The sequence below is a fragment of the Orycteropus afer genome, unplaced genomic scaffold (genome assembly GCF_000298275.1).
Source record: "Orycteropus afer afer isolate SDZICR_OR568_19922 unplaced genomic scaffold, OryAfe1.0 scaffold00082, whole genome shotgun sequence".
Classification (NCBI taxonomy): domain Eukaryota; kingdom Metazoa; phylum Chordata; class Mammalia; order Tubulidentata; family Orycteropodidae; genus Orycteropus; species Orycteropus afer.
In genome coordinates, this window is record NW_006921669.1 from 8,175,315 (window position 1) to 8,195,931 (window position 20,617).

Below are 20,617 nucleotides of genomic sequence, written 5' to 3' on the forward strand. Positions count from 1 at the left end.
AGCTGTTGCATTGTAAATTTTGGTCAATGACATGAGACAAAGTATATGTGAACTGCTGTATGAAAAGTGAATTTACGCTGTAAATCTTCACCCAAATCAAAATAAAATTAAAAAAAAAAAAAATCTTTATGGAAGTAGATTGCCTCATCTTCCTCCTGAGGAACAGCTGATGGGTTTGAACAGCTGATCTTCTGGTTACCAGCCAAATGCCTTACCCACTATATCACTAGAGCTCCTTAAAGACCTCTTTAAAGTATTAAAAAGCAGAGATGTCTCTTTGAGGACTGAGGTGCACTTGACCTGAGCCATGGTATTTTCAGTTGCCTATTATGCATTAAAAGCTGGACAGTAAATAAAGAAGACTGAAGAATTGATGCCTATTGGTGAAGAACATTAAATATACAATGTATCGCCAGAAGAATGAACAAGTCTCTCTTGTAAGAAGTACAGCCAGAATGCTCCTTGGAAGCAAGAATAGTGAGACTTCATCTCACAGACAGAGCAGAACAACTTGAGAAACTAGAAAAAAGAAGAGCATAGTGAGCCCAAAGCTACTAGAAGGAAGGAAATAACAAAAATGAGGATGGAAATAAAGAAATAGAAAGTAGAAAAGTAATAGAATCAAGGAAATCAGGAATGAATATGAGGACATTACAGCTAAACCTACAGAAATAAAGAGGATCATAAGAATTCTATGAAGACTTATACAGCAATAATGTAGATAAAAATGAAATGGACAAATTCTTAGAAACATGAACTATCTAAACTGACTAAAGAAAAAAGAGAAAAACTTGGCAGACCCATGACAAATGAAGAGATTGAAACAGTCATCAGAATCCTCCTTACCAAAATAAATAAATCTCACTGCTGTCAAGTCAATTCTGACTCATAGCAACCCCTCCTTGGGGTCCCAAGGCAGTATCTCTATGGAAGTAGATTGCCCAGTCTTCCTTCTGAAGAATGGCTTGTGGGCTTGAACCACCAGCCTTCTGGTTAGCAGTCAAGTGTGCCTTAGGCACTACACCACCATAGCTCCTGTAAAAAAATAAATTCCTGGGCCAGGTGCATTAATGGGAATTCCACCAAACATTTTAAAAATTGACAATAATCATTCTTAAACTCTTCCAAAAATAAAATAGGAGGGAACACTTCTTAACTCATTCTATGAGACCAGCATTATCTTGACACCAAAGCCAGACAAAGTCATCACAAGAAAAAACAAACTACAAGAACATTATCCCTTATGAGTATAGATATAAAAGCTCTCAATGAAATAGCAAACTGAATCCCTATTAAGAGGATTATACATCATTGGGATTTATTTCAGGAGTTCAAGGATGGTTCACCATTAAAAGAGTTAATTAGTATAATAAACCACATTAATGAAACAAAGGAAAAGAATCACATGATCATCTCAATGGACAGAGAAAAGGCATTTGACAAAATCCAACATTATTTCATGATAACAGACAAGTGATAAAGGGGAGCTTCTTCAATATGATAAAGAGATTTATGAAAAAACCTACAGTTAACATAATACTGGATCAAGACTGAAAGCTTGCCTCTTAAGGAACAAGACAAGGATTGCCCATTCTCATCACTGCTCTTCAATATAGTACTGGAAGTCCTAGCCAGAGCAATTAATCAAGAAAAAGAAATAACGGTTATCCAAATATGGGTATCCAAATTGGGAAGGAAGAAGTAAAAATATCCCAATTTGCAGATAACATGATCCTATATGAATGAAAATCCCAAAGAATCCAATAGAAAACTACTAGAGCTAATAAGTGAATTAAGTAAAGTGACAAGATATAAGGTCAACACACAAAAATCTACTGGCTGGCTGTGCACCAGCAATGAGCAATCTGAAAAGGAAATTAAGAAAGCATTTCCGTTTATAATAGCATCTCCAAGAATAAAATACCTAAGAATAAATTTAACCATGGAAGTGAAAGACTTATGTATTGAAACTATAAAACACAACTGAAAGAAATTAAAAGAGACCTAAATAAATAGAGGGAGCTCTGGTGGCGTAGTGCCTAAGGCATTTGACTGCTAAGTGGAAGGCTGGTGGTTCACACCCATCAGCTACTCCTTGGAAGGAAGACTGGGCAATCTCTTCCATAGAGATACTGCCTTGGAAACCCAAGGAGGGGTTGCTATGAGTCAGACATTTCATGTTCATGGAATTGGTAGGATGCCAGTACTACTCAAAATGATCAAAATTCCAAGTGTTCTTTATAGAAATGGAAAAGCAAGTCCTCAAGTTTATATAGAATTGCAAGGGGCATCAAATAACCAAAGCAATCTTGAAAAACAACAAAGTAGCAGGACTCACATTTCCCAATTTCAAAATACACTGTAAAGCTACAGTAATCAGCAGTCTAGTACTGTTATAAAGATAGACGTATAGGCCAATGGAATAGAATTGTGATTCCAGAAATAAACTGATATGTGACCAGGGTGCCAAGTCAGTTGGGAAAAAAGAATAGTCTTTTCAATAAATGGTGCTATTGCAACTGGATCTCCACATGCAAAGGAATGAAGTTGGACTTACACCTCCTTCATGTACAAAAATTAACTCAAAATGGATCAATAACCTAAATGTAAGTGCTAAAACCACTTACATTTAAAACTTACACTTAAAACTCTTAGAACAAAACAGGGATAATGAATGTTTTAGAACCTAGTTTTCAACAATGGATTCTTAGATATGACACCAAAAAACATGAGCAACACAAGACAGAATACGTAAATTGAACTTCATTAAAATTAAAAACTTTTGTGCATCAAAAGACTTTATCAATAAAGTGAAGAGACAACCTATGAATGGGAGAAAATACTTGGGAACTATAAATCTGATAAGGGTTTAATACCCAGAATATGTAAAAAAAAACTACAACTCAACAACCAACCTAATTAAAAAAAAAAAAAATGGGCAAAGGATTTGAATAGACATTTCTCCAAAGAAGGTATAGAAATGGTCAATAAATACGTGAAAAGATGATCAATGTCATTCATCATTACTGGAAATGCAAATCAAAACCACAATGAGGTAACACTCCACCTCTGCTCAGAAAAACAAACATATTGCCATTGAGTCGATTCCGACTCATAGCAGCCCCCTTTGAGTTTCCAAGGTGGTATGTCTTTACAGAAGTAGACTGCCCAGTCTTCCTTCCATGGAGTGGCTGGTGGGTTTAAACCACCAACCTTCTGATTAGCAGTCAAATGCCTTAGGCGCTATGCCACCAGACCTCCTTTCACCTCTACTGGGAAGGCTATTATCAGAAAAACAAAAAATAACAAATGTTGATGAGGATGTGGAGAAATTGGGACCTTCATCCATTGTTGGTGGGATGTAAAATGGTGCAGCTACTGTGGACAGTTCCTTAAAAAGTTAAAACACAAAATTACCACATGACTGAGCATTTGCTCTCCTAGGGATGTGCCTAAAAGATTTGAAAGCAGGACTCAAACAGATCCTTCTATGCCGATGTTCGCTGCAACATTATTCACAGCCTGAAGGTAGAAATAGCCCATTTGTATCAACAGATGAATGGATAGTCAAAGGATAGTCCATACAATGGAGTGTTATTCAGCCATAAAGAAAAATGAAATTGTGATACCTTAACTAACTTCAAACACATGATACCAAGTGAGGTAAGTCAGTCACCGAAGGACAGATTTGCATGATCCCGTTTACATGATGTATCTAGAACAGGCAAGTGTGTACAGACTTAACATTTTTGAGTGTCACCAGGAGCAGATGGGAGGAGGAATGGGGAGTTACTGCTGACGGGATATTGAGTGTCTGTGAAAAGTAATGAAAAAATTTGGGATCAGATTGTTGCAATGGCTCAAAAAAATAGTGAACTTAATTAACGTCACTGAATTGTACAACAAAAATGGTTGAAATAGCAAACATTTTGTTAGAGATATTTTGCCATAATTGGAAGAAAAAAAAAAAGATTCATCTGTATGGATTTAAGAAATGTTATGGATATTTCACTACCTCAAAATTGTGGATGTCTATGTCTAATTCAAACCATAATATTTATTGAACATGTATTAAGGTCAGCAAGCAGCTCAGGTAGCGTAGTGCATAAGGCATTTGACTGCTAACCAGGAGGTTCAAACCCACCAGCCACTCCTGGGAAGACAGATTGGGCAATCTACTTCCGTAGTGATACTGCCTCAGAAAGTCAAGGATGGGTGGCTATCTCCACTGCAGTGAGGTTTTTTTTTTTTTTTTTTTTTTTTTTTTTTTTTCTGTTTTTTTTTTTTTTTTTTTTTCCTCTGCTACTTGCTAAGGAAAGTAGTAACAAAGTTGAATAAAAAGCACTATGGAACCTGAGGAAAGGAGTGACTAACATCTAGGAAGTTGGGAAAAGAGTTCTCAAAGAAGAAGAAAATTGCAGTGAGATTTAAAAAATGATCTCGGAAATGGGGAGGAGGGATACCCTGGCTGAGGAAGCGTTGTATAAACAAGCACAGAAAAGAGTAGATTTCTCCTGGGAGGAGGAAATAGTTTAAGGAAAGACTTAGGGGCTGGAGGTAAAAGTGAAAGTAGGTAGGTTAGGACCACATTATGAAGGGCTTTTTATAACGTTCTAAGTAGTTTAGACTTTTTCTTCAGTTGAGGAGAGGGAGAAGATTTTTTTTGTTGTTTACTTGTTTTTTAATAGAAGAATTGTATTACATGTGTGTTTTAGAAAGGCACCATGGACTGGGTTAAGAATCCCAAAGTGAACTATACCTAAGATCACTCCTGAAAGATTACATTTTCTTAATCTAGTAGCTTAACCTCATACATGAAGTAAATTCAGTAACTTCTTAGAATGTATTCTTGTAATTCCTTTGCTGTTTTACTGGAAACATCTTTATAACATACTGTGACAAAAAATTTTAAATATTTTTACATGTAAATACACTTCTTAAAAGTAAAATACTTTATAAATGGTCTCAACATTGGAATTTCAGAGGAACATTACTTTAGTAATATGCTGTATGCTACTGTATGAAATTGTTAACTTAAAAATAAATGATTTTTATATTGATCAGAAGATAGGTCTAATTAATATTCATCTAAGCAAGGATACCCAGAACTGTCACTAAAAGTTCAGTAAGCTGTCACTAAATTAAATTTGCTTTCTTGTGCCATTACTGTCTGATAGGTTTCTGAACATAATCTGCTAGCAGTGCTATTTATATTGTTGTAGCAGCATTCTTAAGCCTATTTTAAATTCCATAAGATATTCAGGTCATTTTATCAGTAAGCCAGAAATAGTCAGCTGAGTGAGGAAGTGCTTGATTCAAAGACACCCTGGAAGAGGCCCAATTTAATACTCAGAGTCCTTCCTCTGTGGAACGGCCTTGACTTATTTGTAACTTGGGGTTTGTAATGGTGCCCAGTATCACTTTCATAATAGAATAAAAGAAATTATAAATGCCAGAGTCTTAAAGCAAAAAGTAAAATGGTTTGGATGTTAAAAACATTTTTTAAGATCATAACTGTGACTTAAGGTTGTAATTAATTCATAATAATTTAGCATCTATTGGCAGACAGGTGCCAAGGTGTTTTTGTTTTCTTTTTTCCTTTCATTTTCTACTTGGGAATTTCTTATTTTTTTCCCTCCCAATCTCTTTATGCTGGTTACATTAATGGCTTATTACTGTATAATGGAACTCTGGTGGTAGTGCAGTGGTTAAGTGCTGAAGTGCTAACTAAAAGGTCAGTGGTTTAAACCCACCAGCTATTCCACAAGAGAAAGATGTGGCAGTCTGTTTACATAAAGATTATAGCCTAGGAAGCCCTATGGGGCAGTTCTACCGTGTCTTACTGGGTGGCTATGAGTTGGAATTGACTCAGTGGCAATGGGTTTGGTTTGATTATGGTATTGTATGATACCCAAATTTAATACAGTGGCCATAATCCAAGGAAAAGCACTTTCGTTTTATAGGGAAGTGGAAATTTGGCATATTTTAGAAGGTGACTGCTAAGTGTGTGTTAATATATAACTAAATCAGACTTTTAAACCCCAAATGGCATAATACTACCAAGTAACTGCTGATATTCTGATTATGTAATATATGCTGGTTTTTTGTTTGTTTGTTTTACATTTTATATAAAATGAAAAGAATGGTTATCTAATTCTTTGGTGAAACAAAGCCTAAGTGAGTCAATATATAATTTCCCTTTGTGTTAAGGATCCCTAAAACCACCCCCAGGTTTGGATTTGTTTGGAGGACTCACAAAACTTAGCATACATTACTCATAGCTATAAGTTATTACATTTAAAAGACTACATAACAAAATTAGCAAAAAGAGAAGATGCATGAGATCATGTCTGGGGAAAACCAGGTGTAAGCTTCCAGAGTATTCTCCCAGTGGAATCACAGAGGATGAATTTAATTCCTTTAGTAAGGATGGATTATTTGAATATGTGACAATATGTTTGAAATGTTGGACCAGAGAAACTCGTTAAAAACTCAGTGCCAAGGATTTTTGTTGGAGACTGGTCACACAGCTTCTGCCTGGAAGGTATTACAATCCCAGAAGGAAACAGATGTTCAGCATAAACAGTGTTTATTTGTACAAACAGTTTAGGCATACCACTCTTAACAGCTCTAGGCATGGTGGGAACCCTCCCTAAATTCAACCTCCTAGATACCAGCCAAGGGCCAGCTTGGTAAGCAGGCCTTTCAAAGTACAGCAGTCAGGCTTGCTATGTTTACTCTTTTTTGCATACATTTCATATTTTTTCAGTAGTCCTTCTATTATTCTGTGTTCTTAAATGGTTTAAATACTATGAAAAAAATGACCAATTTATGGCACAATTTCAGAGTATTTGATGTGGAAATAGCCTAATATCAATTTTTGCTTAGCTATCAAATTTGCTTCTGATCTTTGCTTCAATGTAGTGTTCAATGATTTCAATCCTTTCATTTCATGTTTCCTTTACTCTTAGAATAAAAACTAAAATCCTACCTCCAGCATCTTCTTCACACTCTTTTTCTCCTCCTGCCTCAGGGTGTTCTAGCCACCCTGGATTCCTTGAATTCTCCAAGAATGTCATTTTTCTTTCTTTACTGTCTTTACTTGCACACCCTTAGGAAAGGAGGGAGAGTGGGTAAGGAGAAGGTTTTGGAGAGATGGGATTTGGTTTTTAGTAAGAACAGTAGAAAAGCAAAGGATTTTCTGCAAGAAGGTGACATCAGATTCTTGTTTTTTGGAAAATCAAGCTGACTAGTGGCTGGATACTAACGGAAGGACAAGAATGAATGTAGGAGATGTTTGACAAGGCTTTTGTCATGCTCCCTGTGAAACATGCTAATAGCTTAAAATTAGTTATGATGTCGTTTGTTGTTGTTATTATGTGCCGTCAAGTCAGACCCAACTCATAGCGACCCCTCCTTGGGTTTCCAAGGCAGTATCAAATCAACAGTACTTTGTCATGGACTAGATATGGGCAATGAGGAAGGGCTAGTTGATTTTTACAGGTGTCCTAGGCAGGTTTCTGACTTGTTTAAATAGATGGTTGGTGGTGCCATTCACTGACAGGAAGTACTAGAGAAATGACACATTTGGAGTGGAATGTCATGAGTTTAATTTGAGGTATCTTGCGTTTAAATATCGTTGAGACTTAAACTTCATTTTCCGTATGACTTCTCATTGCTATTAGGATTAAAGATCCAATCCTTGACTAACAAGGCTGATGACCCCTATCTGTATGTTCATTCTCATTTTGTCCCATGCTCCCCTTGGTCCTCTGTGTTTAGTTAACTTCTTCAGTCCCTTCATCTTTCGTGCTCCCTCTTTAACATGTGCTGTTCTCTCTCCCTGGACTCCCCTTCAGCACCATCTTCACCTAGTTAACACTATCGCATTGTTCAGATTTCACTACAGTCATAACTTCTTCAGGGAAGTGTTAGGTGTTCTGGTTACCTAGTGCTACTCTGACAGGAATATACCACAAATGGGATGCCTTTAACAAACAAGAGTTTATTCTCTTACAGTTTGGAGGCTTTAAGTCCAAGTTCAAAGTGCCAGGCTCTAGGGGCTGGGTGAAAGCCCCTTGACCTTGGGCTTCAGCTCTGCCTCTTGCTCCCAGTCCACTGAATATAGAGGCATCTCTTCACTCAGACAGCTACTGGCTGCTGAGGCTAACAAGCCCAAGGTCGACAAATAAAATGGCACAGTCCTGACGTTACCAAACCACATGGCAGGCCATTAATTCAAGGGCATTGAAAGTCCCAAGGTTGGCAGAGCATGGCAGGCTGCTGAACGAAGATACAGCTACATGCAGGGTTCAAGTGTGCCATAAGCTGAAGACCACATACCCAAAGCAGTGCTCCAATAGCTTCCACCATGGAGTTAATTAACAATCTCACCATGGGAGATAACTACATTCAGCTGCCCAGCCACTCAACTAGGCCCAGGCAAGTTGACACATAAACTTAATGACCACGTGGGGTATATTTATCAGAAGAAAAATCATTGAAGTATTGGAAGGAGAAAATGCCGTGAGTTGGTTAATAGAGATAGAGTGTGTTATGTCAGTGAATTCAGATGTTGGGGAAAATTACACAAGTTGAATTCTTGGTTGCTCTGTTTATGGAGCTCTTTCCTCATGTTAATTCTTATAATGGAAAAGTCCACATGCAGATCAATTGGGAGCAGAGCTTCATGTGTTCTAGTGAGCTGCACCTTGGAGAGAAGTGGGAGAGGCGTTAGGGGAAGAGGATTACACAGTACAGTCCCAAGGGCATGGTCTTTTACTATAAATAAAGAAGACTGGACTAAGTGTGTAAACTGAAGAGAGCTCCTTGGCTCTGTACACCTGCCATCACTCATGCTGATGTAGCTGTAGTCAGTGTAAGGAAATTCTTCTGGATTTGTTTGTTCTGCCTGGAATCATCACTCTGTGGAAGGAGTCCTAGACTGGAAGCAGTAGAGCACATCGTTCTATTGGCTTTTGGTAGCTGACTTGGATTGCCAGCAATTCTAAGCTGGCTGATGTGATTGCTTCCCTAATGCCTTAATCCCCCTCCCATAAGGATATCTGTTGTATCCAAGAAGTTAAGAAATGTAAACCGAGAGGCAATAGAAACCTTCTTAAGGAGCTCTGGTGGCATAGTGCCTAAGGCACTTGACTGCTAACCAGAAGGTTGGCAGTTCAAACCCACCAGCCACTCCGTGGAAGGAAGACTGAGCAATCTACTTCTGTAAAGATTTACTGCCTTGGAAACCCTAATGGGGTCTCTATGAGTCAGAATTAACTCAACAGCAGTGAGTTTGGTTTGTTTTTTTGGAGAAACCTTCTTGACTAGCTTCTCTGTAGGCTTAGTAAGTCAGATTGCCCTATTATACCTCTCCTTTGTGGCATGTTGTTCTTAGTTGTGGTTGAGTCAGCACCAATTCATGGCAACTCCATAGACAAGAGAATGAAACATTGCCCAGTCTTAACATGGTTTTCACAATTGTTCTTATGTTCAAGTCTGTATCGTTATTTTACTTTTATTGGTGTGATGATTTGATACACATCTGCCTTCACTAGTGAACATACGGACATTTAATATCTGTCATATGCTACCTGACATTGTTAGTTTTTGTATCCTTATTTTATCACTTATTCTAACTAAAGCATAAACCCCTTTATACTATCCATGTGTCCATGATGTGTATAGTATAGTTCCCTGAGTAATGCTGTGGAATTCAGAGCTAGAAAGATTTAAGACTCATTTGATCTTAACTTTTAAAGAAAAGATGGCCATTAGATGATTGAGGCATTCCAAAAAGAAGGCAATGGCTTAAGCAAAAGTATAGAAAGAAGTAAAGTTAAGTCCATTTATAGTAGTAATAAAAATAACAGCAACACTTAACATTTATTGAGTACTTACTATGTGTTCCTAATTAGTTGCCAGGAATTTTGGGAAAATAATTTTTAATTTTTCTGAATTTATCTTGAGAAAAATTTTCATTTGAAATAGTTACACATATAAACTTCTAAGGTTTTTTTTTTCTTTTTAAGGAAAGCTTAAAGAATAGTAAGAAATAGATGGATAAATATTTATATTAAATAAATTAAATTTGACATAGGTGAAGAAGTGGAGAAAAGATAGGAGATTTCTAAATATAATAAAAACTAACAACTTAAAACAATTTTATAAGGTAGATTCTATTATTATTCCCATTTTACAGGTAAAACTCAGGTACAGAGAGAATAAGTATCTTGCCAAAGTTCACTTAACAGTGTGTGGTGGAGCTAAGATTTGAACCCCCTGGAATCTAACTCCATATTCCAATTTTTCACTTCTGTGAAAAAAAAAAGCCCCATATTACAGGAGATTTCATGAGGAAAGTTTTACTAACTTTTAACTTTGCAGAGGCAATACTTGCATCAGATATCTACATGCATAAAATAAATGGACTCATGACTTACTTGATCCCTTTCTTTCACTCAAATGTTTCCTTTTCAGAGATAAAGTAAAATTGAGTAACAGTGCAGGCAACTGTAAAATTGTAATGGGATAGATAACAAAATGACTTCTAGATAGTTTTGTAACATCTGTGGTTAGATGAACAAATATGTAAAACAGGCAGACTAGGAGGAGTATTTTCTACGTGGGATCTGGTTTTTCCCCTAAGGTGAAGCAAGCTATTAGACAGATCAAAGTAGAATTGAAAACAAGAACTATAAAAGTTACAAAGTTTAAAAAGATTATTATTAAAGGGTAAACATACAAGGACATAACATACTCATTTTCAGAACAAACAACAGAAGACATTGCATGAATATTCTATTTGAATGTAAAATTATGTCAGCTTAATTGAGCTTTTTTCTTTTACTATTAAAGGTTTTTTGTTTTGGTGAGGTTTTAAAAATAAAAATTCTCTTAAAAATTTTTGTGTGAAAAAAGATGCCATGCCATTTATATAAAACATAACATGGACTTTATATAAAGAAGGATATTCAGAATTCCATTAAGTAAAGTTGGCTTTAGGTCGTCAATGTATTTATTTAATCAATTAAAAAATACCAGAGAACAGATTTACTTTAAGTAAATTACAGCTCAAAAAATCTGATATTTAAAAAGAGGAAAACATCTATTGTTGTAGCTTCTGTGTTTGGAAGAGAATGGTGGTCACCTGATTGCTCTGCTCAGCCCCACCCTATCCCCCACTTGGACCGTAAGATCAACAAGTAAGATCAAACCACATAGGGCCTTTGCATGTAGCAGTACTAACGACCCAAACCAAACACACTGCCGTCCAGTGGGATCCAGCTTGGAGCGGCCCCTCCTTGGGTTTCCGAGGCAATACCACTGCGGAAGTAGATTCCCCAACCTTCCTTCTGAGGAGTGGCTGGTGGGTTTGAACTGCTAGGAGACAGAAAGTATCATGGCCTTCACATTACCTGTAAGTTGAGAAATAACCCAAATTCCAGTAAAGATCCTGCTACTTCAAGCCCAGTAGTTCAGATCTCAGTTTTCTAAGCATTTGCTAAACTGGTTTGAGCCAGGCTCACATGTGTGATTCAGGGCTTCAGCTGAAGCTTGTGAGAGTTCACAAACAGAATCCTTTTCTCCACATCTTTCCCTTCAGGATTTGCCTCATGCACTCGTTTCCCTGGTTCCTTGGGCCAGAGAAGTAGTAAAGTTTCTTATGTTGGAAGTTTAGCCTCCTGTGTTGTTTCAAAACTGGGGCCCATCCTTAGGGCAAGGCTGTGAAATAGGGAAAAGACACAAAACTGGATATTTACCCTGAGGTGGTTTGCTTTTCCAAGTTTTTACTCCTCTTTACAATCTACCTGCCTTTGTGTACTTTTCACAGTCCTCAGGTGGTATGTGTGAAGGTGTTTTGGCCTCGAGTTAATAGTAGTATACAGTGGACGGATAGGCTATCAGGGAATTGCACTTCCCTAGCAGAAACCAAACTCTCATTTTTCTGTTTGTTCTTCATGCCGGTTTGTATCATTTTTGATGGATGTGTTGGGAGATTTGAATTTACTGCTTTGGTAGTCAATACTGAGTTTTGTCTCAGAATCTAGCCTAACACTTCTTTGTTTTGTTTTGTTTTTCTTTCTTTTTTCCTGAATGCTTGTTCTAGGTGCTCTAAAGTTCAGAGGTTCAAACCCACCAGATGGTCTGCAAGAGAAAGATGGAGCAATCTGCTTCTGTAACGATTTACAGCTCTGGAAACCCTATAGGGCGGTTCTGCTGTGTCCTGGAGGAGTGCTAGGAGTCGGAATCAACTCGATGACAGTGGGTTGTTTTTGTTGGTTTGTCTGAATGCTTGTTCTAAGAACTATAATACAAACCAAAACCAAACTCACTGCCATCGAGCCAATTCCAATCTGTAGCAAGCCTTCTTTGGGTTTCCGAGGCAGTATCTCTAGCGGAAATAGGTTGCCCAGTGTTCCTCCCAAGGGGTGGCTGGTGGGTTTGAACCGCCAGCCTCCTGGTTAGCATCAGCAGTCAGATGCCTTAGGCAGTACGCCACCCTTAAGAACTATAATAGGAATTAAAAATTTTAAGTAAATTGACAACCTTATAGAAACATTTATTCTGTCCGATTTGTAATATAAAGTTAAGTTAGAAAAGAATGGTACAACAATAAATACTAAAAAAAAAAAAAAAACTAGTCATAGTCAGTGAATTTCAAAGGAACTTATTCTAGGTGGAAAAAAGTCACAATATTTCAAAATTCTCATAAGAAAATAGGGCTTCTTTTTTTTTAGATAGCTTTATCTCAATAAAGAGCATAAAAAATTTTAATCCTGAAATAACCCCATGAGTTTAATCCTGTGTTCTCTTATGTCATTTCCAAGATTGTCATGAGAGAGATGTTCATTTTTTGTGTGTGTTTACATGCAGTTGCATACACTAATGTAGTTCTTTATACTTTTTTTCTTCTTGATCTCTGGACTGTTAACATTTATTAATGACCCCAAACCTGATGTATGGGTGATGCTATTCAAACTTCAATACTTTATAGAGTTCAGCTTCTTGTTTTTCCCTTTCAGATGGTCTTCTGGTGGTTGGTGTTCACTCAGCTAAGTTTCCAAATGAAAAAAGCCTGGACAACATTAAGAGTGCTGTTCTACGCTATAACATCACCCACCCAGTGGTTAATGATGCGGATGCCAGCCTTTGGCAAGAACTGGAAGTCTCCTGCTGGCCAACTGTGGTCATACTTGGACCCCGTGGAAACATGTTGTTTTCTTTGATAGGAGAGGGACACAAAGACAAATTATTTTTGTATACTTCAATAGCTTTAAAGTATTACAAAGAGAGGGGACAGATCAGAGATAAAAAAATTGGAATAAAACTCTATAAAGACTCTTTGCCGCCTTCACCATTGCTGTTTCCTGGCAAAGTAACAGTAGACCCTGTTACTGACAGATTAGTAATAGCAGACACTGGACATCATAGAATTTTGGTTGTCTGGAAGAATGGACAGATTCAGTACAGCATTGGAGGTAAAATGTGTTTCTAATTGTGTGTGATGTGTTTTACGGTAAAAAAAAAATGCAAAATTTAAATTTATAAATATGAATTATAGAAAGGCAATATTCATTGACTTTTTATCATGAAAATATTTTGTTAATTAATGTATAATAACAATTAACTTTTTCTTACTTTCTCTGAAAATAAACACAAATCCCCAAAGAAGCTCCATTCAGGTTGCAAGGGGAAAAATCTTTTAAGTGAGAGCTTTAAAATACATTTGCATATCCTGTTTGCCGAAAACCGTTTACTATTGTATCTTATGAAAGATATATACCCTCTGGATTTCATTTTAAATGGAAGTATTATATTTCACTTTTCATCAAAATATAGCCATATCTTTTCAAAACCCTATTGTACCCCAGGAACTTGGGATTTAGATTATAAAATAAATAAGTTAGGATTTCAAATAGTTTTACTTTCCTTCCATAAGAACTTTAGTATCCTCTGGACCCATCCCTTTGGGTAGAGCAAAATAAGTATCATACGATCATAACAAATCTTGGATAACATTGGGAAGAATAGGAATTCCAGAGCACTTCATTGTACTCATGAGGAACCTGTGCGTAGACCAGGAGGCTGTCATTCAAACACAACAAGAGGGCACTGCTTTAACATCAGGAAGGGAGTGTGTTAGGGTTGTATCCTTTCCACATTCTTATTCAATCTGTATGTTGAGCATATAATCTGAAAAACTAGACTGTATGCAGAACGTGACATCAGGATTGGAGGAAGAGTCATTAACCTGTGATATGCAGATGATACAACCTTGCTTGCTGAAGTTTGCAATATGGATTATACTTCAACATAAAGAAAATAAAAATCCTCACAACTGGACCAGTAAACAACATCATGATAAATGGAGAAAAGATTGAAGTTGTTAAAGATTTCATGTTACTTGGTTCCAAAGTCAACAGCAATGGAAGCAGCAGTCAGGAAATCAGATGACATATTGCACTGGGAAAATCTGCTACAAATGACCTCCTTAAAGTGTCGAAGAACAAAGACATCTCTTTGAAGACTAAGGTTTGCCTAACCCAAACCATGGTATTTTCAGTCGCTTCATGTTCATATGAAAGCTGGACAATGAATACGGAAGACCAAAGGAGAGTTGATGCTTTTGAGTTGTGGTCTTGGCAAAGAATACTGAAAGTATCACAGACTGCCAAAGAATGAACAAATCTGTCCTAGAAGAAATGCGGCCAGAATGCTCCTTGGAAGTGAGAATGGCCAGACTTTATCTCAACTACGTTGGTCATGTTGTCAGAAGGGACCATTCCCTGGAGAAGGATGTCATGCTTGGTAAAGTGGAGGGTCAGTGAAAGAGGGGAAGGCCCTCAGTGAGATGGATTGACACGGTGGCTGCAATGATGGGCTCAGGTACAGCAAGGATTGTGAGGCTGGCACAGGACTGAGCAGTGTTTCGGTTGCTGTGGGTCGGAGCTGACTTGATGGCATCTAACAAGAAGCATGGATTATTTTGTTCTATATCTCTCTGATTTCAAATCTAAAAAACGTTCTTGTTTACATCTACATAATTGATAGAATCCATTATGTACACTCTTATTAATACACCCTTATTAATCCTTATTATCGAGGCTGACTGGCTATCTATAATGTATCAGTCAAAGAGAAAAGCAGTTCCTCTGTTGCAACCATGCTTTAGGAACACGTGCTATGTTAATGCATAGAATAGGAAAATCAGAAATCCTAATGAAAATGTTAACCATATTCATAAGCTCTCATGCTATTCTTAGCATGCCAAGATACTGTTTCCTTAGCTCTTTAATTTTTTATGTTTCTCCTTCCTAACAAAAGTTACTTTTGTAGTTGCAGTTTAGAGTATGTGTGTATTTGCTTTGTTTTGGCTGCTTAGTATTTTGATTTATGACAGGCAGTTATAATTGTTACTCAGAAAGTGTCTGTTGTAGATGCTTGAATTTAAATGCTTTAAAAGGGTTTTTTAATACACTCTATAATTTTCAGAATAGTGTAGAATACTCTCCTTATTAAACACATAAACCCCTAGCAAGCTACATTTCCCAAGCCTTGTTTCTAGCAATACTGTTATCTTGTGATATATTAATAGCTATTTATAAGTTGTTGTTTTTTAATGAATTCCTTGGTCAGATACACTTGTGATACACTGATTTGATGTGATTTAACATTTTTTGTTGTTAGGGTGTCACAGGACTTCTCTAGTCTTTTACTCTGCTAATGTACTCATGAATATTCAAGAAAAGGTTATAATATACAGAATTCTCCAATCCACGGTAACCATAGAACTGTCCCTTTACTTCCCCCAGGGAATTCCCATCAATAACAACAATTGTAATAAGAATGATAGCAACAGTAATAATTACAGCAAATACTTGCATAGTGCAAGTACACACTTGGCACTTTACATGTATTAACACATTCAGTTTTTACAATGCCCTGAGGTAGGTACTATTATTAGTCTCATTTTACAGAAGAAGAAACAGACAAGTCACCATCTAAGAAGAAATAGAGCTAAGATTTGAAGCAAATCTGTTCGGCTCTAAAATTAGCGAAACTTCGGCTGTTTGAACACACTAATGTGTTGGGCTAAAGACCCAGCACTCTCCTTTGGTTCCATAAGGATTACAGCCAAGAAATTCCTATGGGGAAGTTCTGCTCTTTCACATGAAGTTGCCATGAGTTGAAATGGACTTGATGGCACCTAAGAGCAGCCACTGCATTATTCTGCCTCTCTTACTAACATCTAGGACAATAGGATTCTGCAAAGCATGGTTTGGGGATGCTGGCCTAGACGCTTGAAATGCCTTGTCCTTTGGTCACAGCAATAGCAATTATTTACATTTTGTTTTGTTCTCTGCACCCTGAAACTCCACATGTATTACAAACGCAGAGAAGTCGACCATGAGACCAGAATCACTCTCTGTCTAGATCATGCTCTCTTAAAGTATGAAATGTTCTAGAACTTTGTGGCAAAGTGAAATGGTAGGTATGAGGGATTCTTAATCTGGGGTTCCTTAAGAAACGCATGAATGGCCCTCGGCGATCTAGGAGCCCCTGAAACCGTTTGTAGCATTTTATGGGCATGTATATTTTTCTGGTGAAAGGGTTCATAATTAACGTTTTATCAAAGAAATATATCTTCCAAAATTGTTAAAAATCATTCATCTAGATGCTCAAAGATTAAATTTCTTTTTATCTCTTTCTGGTCTAGATAATATGTAATTAAGATGCTTTAAAAGTTATTTTCTTAAATGGTACTGTACTTAAGTGCATTAGTATTCATTATGCTGTAAGCCCTGTTATTAGCAAAAGTCACATTTGAGAAAAATAGATTATTTTGGGGAACCATTTTCATTTTAAAATAGAAGTATCATTTATTGGGAGCTCTGGTAGCATAGTGCCTAAGGCACTTGACTGCTAACCAGAAGGCTGGCAGTTCAAACCCACCAACCACTCCTTGGAAGGAAGATGAGGCAATCTACTTCCATATTGATACTGCCTCAGAACCCAAGGAGGCGTCGCTATGAGTCAGGTCCAACTCGACGGCATACAACAACAACAACATCATGTTATTTATATTAAAATCCAAGCTTAAGTGCAAATCTTATATTTTTTGTTTTTCCTTATGATTACTTTTTGAGTGTGAAAATTTGTGTCTTTTTCAGGACCTAACCCTGGAAGAAAAGATGGATCATTTTCAGAGTCAACTTTTAATTCACCACAGGGTGTAGCCATGATGAATAATACAATATATGTGGCAGATACTGAAAACCACCTTATAAGAAAGGTAATTTTCCATTTGAAAGGAAAAGTTATAGTGTTTCTAATTAGAAAAATTGCTATTTATTTGCTCCATTAAATATTTGACATTAAAGAGCAATGACAGGCATCTCAAAGCATCTTACTCAGCTTTTTTCTGAGGTGCTTTAGTTTTATTCATACCTACCTTGTTTTTCTGTGTCAAGCCTGTATTGTACTTTTTTTTCATCCTTTGTTTCATAGTCATTTGCCTAATCCAACAAAGCCGCTCAATGGGAACCCTTCTCATGCCCAGTGACAGTTAATTTCCTTTCCTACCTACTCCTGGACCAAGGCAACCCCCAGTTTACTTTCTGTCTCTCTAAATTTTCCTCTCCCTTCAGTTTTTTTTTTTTTTTTTTTAAATTTTTTTCAGAATGATTGGCGTTAACTCTTCTTTAAGTGTTTGATAAGTGTTTGGTAGAAGTGTTTGACCTTGGGCTTTGCTTTGTTAGACGTTTTGATTAGTGATTTAATTCTGTTTGTAAAAATCTTCAATTTCCTCATCTTTGGCATTGGTGGTTGGTATGTAAATTTGAATAATAGTAGTATTAACTGGTCTTCCTTGTAGGTGTATAGATATTATCCTATCACTGACAGCATTGTACTTCAGGATAGATCTTGAAACATTCTTTGTGACAATGAATAACATGCCATTCCTCTTGAATTTGTCATTCCTGGCCTAATAGATCATTTGATTGTCTGATTCAAAATGGTCAAAACTAGTCCATTTCAGCTCACTAATGTGTAGGATATCGATCTTTATGCTTTCCATTTCATTTCTGACAACTTCCAATTTTCCTTGATTCATACTTCATATGTTCCACGTTCCTATTATTAATGGTTATTTGCAGCTGTTTCTTGTCATTTTGAGTTGTGCCACATTAGCAAGTGGAGGTCCCAAAAGCTTTACTCCATCCACATCATTAAGGGTGACTCTACTCTGAGGAGACAGCTCTTCCCCATTTGTATTTTGAGTGCCTTCCAACCTGTTGTCTAACAGCACTATTCAGACAATGTTTCAGGGCTATTCATAAAGTTTTCCAGTAATATATCAGACAGTGTTTCACTGTCATTCATAAGGTTTTCACTGGCCAATACTTTGAGAAGTGGATGGCCCCTTCTTTCTTCTGAGTCTGTCTTAGCCTGGAAGCTCCATTGAAACCTGTCTGCCATGGGTGACCCTGCTTGTATTTGAAACACTGATGGTATAGCCTCCAGCCTCATAGCAACACACAGGCACCACAGTGCTACCAACTGACAGCTGAGTACTGTTTGTATGAAATACATTTTTCAATCCTTTCACTTTCAAGCTGTCTGTATCTTTGGATCTAAGTATGTCTGTTGTAGACAGCATATAGAGGGATCATGTTTTCATGGTTTCTTTTAGGTCTTTGTACATGGTTTCCTTTACATCTTTGCGCATATTTTAAAGCGTTGACTTCAAGTCTTTGTTTAGTAAGTTCAATGTTTGGGCTTCCTCAGAGATAATTTCTATTAATTTCTTCCCCCCCCCCATGAATGGGCCATATTTTATTGTTCCTTTGCATGCCTTATAATTTTTTTTCTTTTTTTTGAAAACTTAGATTTTGAGTATTATAATGTAGCAACTTTGGAAATGAAATTCCTCTCCATGTACCACCCCTGCAGGGTTTGTTGTTGCTGTTTATTGTAGTTCTTGTTGTTTTGTTGTACCAAGCATAATGGAAATATATATACTTTTATGAAACATGCATTTTGGTAGATTGTATTTTAAAATTCCAAATTTCACTGTCTGTTAAATATTTTATAGTTAACATGAGCTTAACATCAGTGCTGGTGGAGGCAAGTGGGGAGCTGAACAGGAAAGGTAATGAGAAGGACTGAGTTTTGTGAATGTAAATAACAGGAAGTCCACCCTATAATTGATTCATCTTTTTTAAAAAGACTATGTTGCAAATATATTGTATGTGTTCTGTTGGAAATTTTCACATGCATACCAAAGAAAAAAAGCAAAAATCATGCATTGCATAAAACATTCATTACATGTCTGTAGATTGACCTGGAAGCTGAGATCGTGAGCACTGTAGCTGGCATTGGGATTCAAGGTACAGATAAAGAAGGTGGAGCCAGAGGAGAACAACAACCCATCAGTTCCCCTTGGGATGTGGTTTTTGGAACATCAGGTATGTAAACTTTTAAAATTAAATGTAAGTAAACTTGGCTTAATAAATGTAAGATTTTAAAAATATTCTTGGGACATTCATTTGGATAGATTCTATTGCTGGTTATTTCATACGTTTATACCTGTGAGTTGGAATTTGTTAATTTTGTCAAAACAAAGGCAACAGTAATATATACAACAGAGTATATATTATCATATATAAGATAGGTAACATTTCACATTATATTTTATATACAAGATAGTAATGTAAAGAATTACATCTTAGCTGTAACCTCTATTTAATATAGTTCTAAATATCCTCCACTTTGAAAGAATTAGTTTCAGAACTTCACAAGTTGTTCGTGAACTAGATCATAAAACAATGTCTTAATTTACTCTAATTTGAGAAATAAAAAGTGATGGGTTTTTTTTTCAGATTTTTAAAATTTGTCTTGAAATGATAGTTGCTCTTCAGCAATTTGGAAAAACAAAACAAACAACAAAAAAAAAGTACTGAATTATGTAGATATTGATAAAGAATGAGACTTATCTTTATGGTCTTTAATACCTTTATGAATTACTGACAGATATTCTAGGAGCATTTGCCTCTTCTTTTTCGTTGGCCCTCAGCAATACTGAAGTGACTGTCTACAGATCTATAACTAAAAAACCAAAACAAACTCACTGCTTTGAAGTCGATTTCAACTCATAGTGACCCTCCTTGGGTTTCTGAGGCGGTATCCCTATAGAAGTAGATTGCCCAACCTTCCTTCCAAGGAGTGACTGATGGGTTTGAACCTCTAGCCTTCTGGTTAGCAGTCAGATGCCTTAGGCAGTATGCCACCAGAACTCCCTAGATCTATAACTAGATTAATAAATCAAGAAAGTTAGAATGAAACATTGAAAATGGAATTTGGGACTAAATGATTTATATGGTCTTAATATATTTAAAGAATGAATAAGCACCAGGTTAGTTGAATGTCTTTACATTTAAGATAATTTTTATATTATGCCAATTTGGTTACAATTAAAAGACCTTAATTTTTTCCTTTCTGCTTAGCTTTTATCAAGCTTTTGATATTCATAAAATAAACTAATGAACTCTGGTACTACCTGAATTTTATATATTTAGCTTAGGTATTTTGGGTAAGTTATGTTTTGAGA

General features: G+C 36.5%; 1 protein-coding gene across 1 annotated transcript in view; it reads left to right on the forward strand.

Moving 5' to 3' along the window:
• Positions 1 to 20,617, forward strand: part of NHLRC2 (NHL repeat containing 2) — a 49,688-nt gene that overhangs the window by 8,711 nt on the left and 20,360 nt on the right. The window contains exons 3-5 of the mRNA XM_007941589.2: positions 13,029 to 13,484; positions 17,178 to 17,299; positions 19,346 to 19,475. Of these exons, the coding sequence (XP_007939780.1) occupies positions 13,029 to 13,484; positions 17,178 to 17,299; positions 19,346 to 19,475 (708 nt within the window). The remainder of the gene's footprint in view (positions 1 to 13,028; positions 13,485 to 17,177; positions 17,300 to 19,345; positions 19,476 to 20,617) is intronic.